The 1244-nt window shown below is 34.0% G+C and overlaps 1 protein-coding gene across 1 annotated transcript; it reads left to right on the top strand.

Annotated features, from left to right (window-relative positions):
- The first annotated feature begins 6 nt into the window (after positions 1-6).
- On the top strand, positions 7-1185 carry LOC109593327 (U4/U6 small nuclear ribonucleoprotein Prp4-like). The gene is made up of 6 exons (XM_020008453.1): positions 7-44; positions 110-182; positions 404-466; positions 514-670; positions 905-998; positions 1045-1185. The coding sequence occupies exons 2-6, from the start codon at positions 167-169 to the stop codon at positions 1141-1143; spliced, it is 429 nt and encodes a 142-aa protein (XP_019864012.1). The 5' UTR covers positions 7-44; positions 110-166; the 3' UTR covers positions 1144-1185.
- Positions 1186-1244: the final 59 nt, after the last annotated feature.

The raw sequence follows: 1244 nt of genomic DNA, 5'->3' as shown, positions 1-1244 counted from the left end.
ACAGACAGAAAGTACTGATAGATGAATTTGAAAAGAAGAAAAGGGTTAGTTTTTAATTCATTAAAAACTGTAAGCTCCATGATCTACCTCTTTCTCCACCCATAAATAGGTGCGGTCTATTGTAGTTCCAACGTCTGATTCTGAAGTGAAAGCAAAACTAAGAGAAATGGGACAACCTATTTGTAAGTTTATAGTATAGTCTCTCTTAATGGACACTCTCTATAGCGTACATTTCCATTTAATGGACAGCACCTAGTGTACCAATTACAATCCTTACTGTATAAAATAACCTCCACATAAAGGACACCTCTGTATAACAGAGACACAGTATCCATTATATAGAGGCTAGACTATATACATACATGTATATAAATGTGTTTTTCTCTCTCCCCTCCATTTCCAGGTTTGTTTGGCGAAGGACCAGCTGACAGAAGAGAGAGACTAAGACTTCTTGTCGCTCAACTTGGTACTTAAATTAATCAATCAATCCATTAATTAATTATTATTAATTAGCCGAGAGAGGTATCAAGGTTAGTTTAGAGCAGAAGCAGGTGTCACAAACCATGGATACTAATGAAGAGGCCATTGATGAAGACTCTGTTTGGTATCACGAAGGAACTGCCGAACTATTATCAGCTAGATACTGGATCACTGAGTACTCCATGCCCAGGTATAGGGATACTAGTATTGTACATGTACATGTATTTTGTATCAGCTAGTATACTGTATATGTATTTATTTAAAGTCCATTTTTAACTGTTTAATATAATAAGTAAGTACAATGTAGTATTATTGTACTAGTAAGTATTGTACTATGTAGTCTTAATAATTTAGCAACTAGTTAGAGAGATCTGTCATTATATTATTAAATGGTTACTTTTATAATTGATTTACTGTCTTTCAGGGCAAGGGAAAGGTTAGTTCAGGCAAGGCTAGAGGCTAAAAGACCCGGACCGGAAAAAGCTGCAAAGAAACAAGAACTGCATAGGAAACTACGAGTGATTGAGTCATGATAAAACATTAATTCTATTAATTAATTATTAGGACATGACTAACATATGCAGTCAGGTTGGTGACACTAGACCAGTATCTTATTGTGAATTCTCACCTGATTCTAAAATGCTGGCCACTTCCTCTTGGTAAGGAATTAAAGATAAATATAATCTATTCTAGCATACATTGTTTATTGTACTTAGTATTTTGTATTTTTAATTTCTTTTGACTCTTAACTCAACAAATTTTAG

Source organism: Amphimedon queenslandica, unplaced genomic scaffold, assembly GCF_000090795.2.
Source record: "Amphimedon queenslandica unplaced genomic scaffold, v1.1 AMPQUscaffold_2012_Cont25983, whole genome shotgun sequence".
In the NCBI taxonomy this organism is placed as follows: Eukaryota; Metazoa; Porifera; class Demospongiae; order Haplosclerida; family Niphatidae; genus Amphimedon; species Amphimedon queenslandica.
The sequence above is the reverse complement of the archived record's forward strand: the minus strand, read 5'-3'. Positions and strand labels throughout refer to the sequence as shown.

Bases quoted from the DNA above. Each gene is read 5' to 3' on its own strand.
- LOC109593327 (XM_020008453.1), top strand. The intron at 467-513 runs GTACTTAAATTA...ATTATTAATTAG, and splicing joins ACTTCTTGTCGCTCAACTTG to CCGAGAGAGGTATCAAGGTT. The intron at 671-904 runs GTATAGGGATAC...ACTGTCTTTCAG, and splicing joins ACTGAGTACTCCATGCCCAG to GGCAAGGGAAAGGTTAGTTC.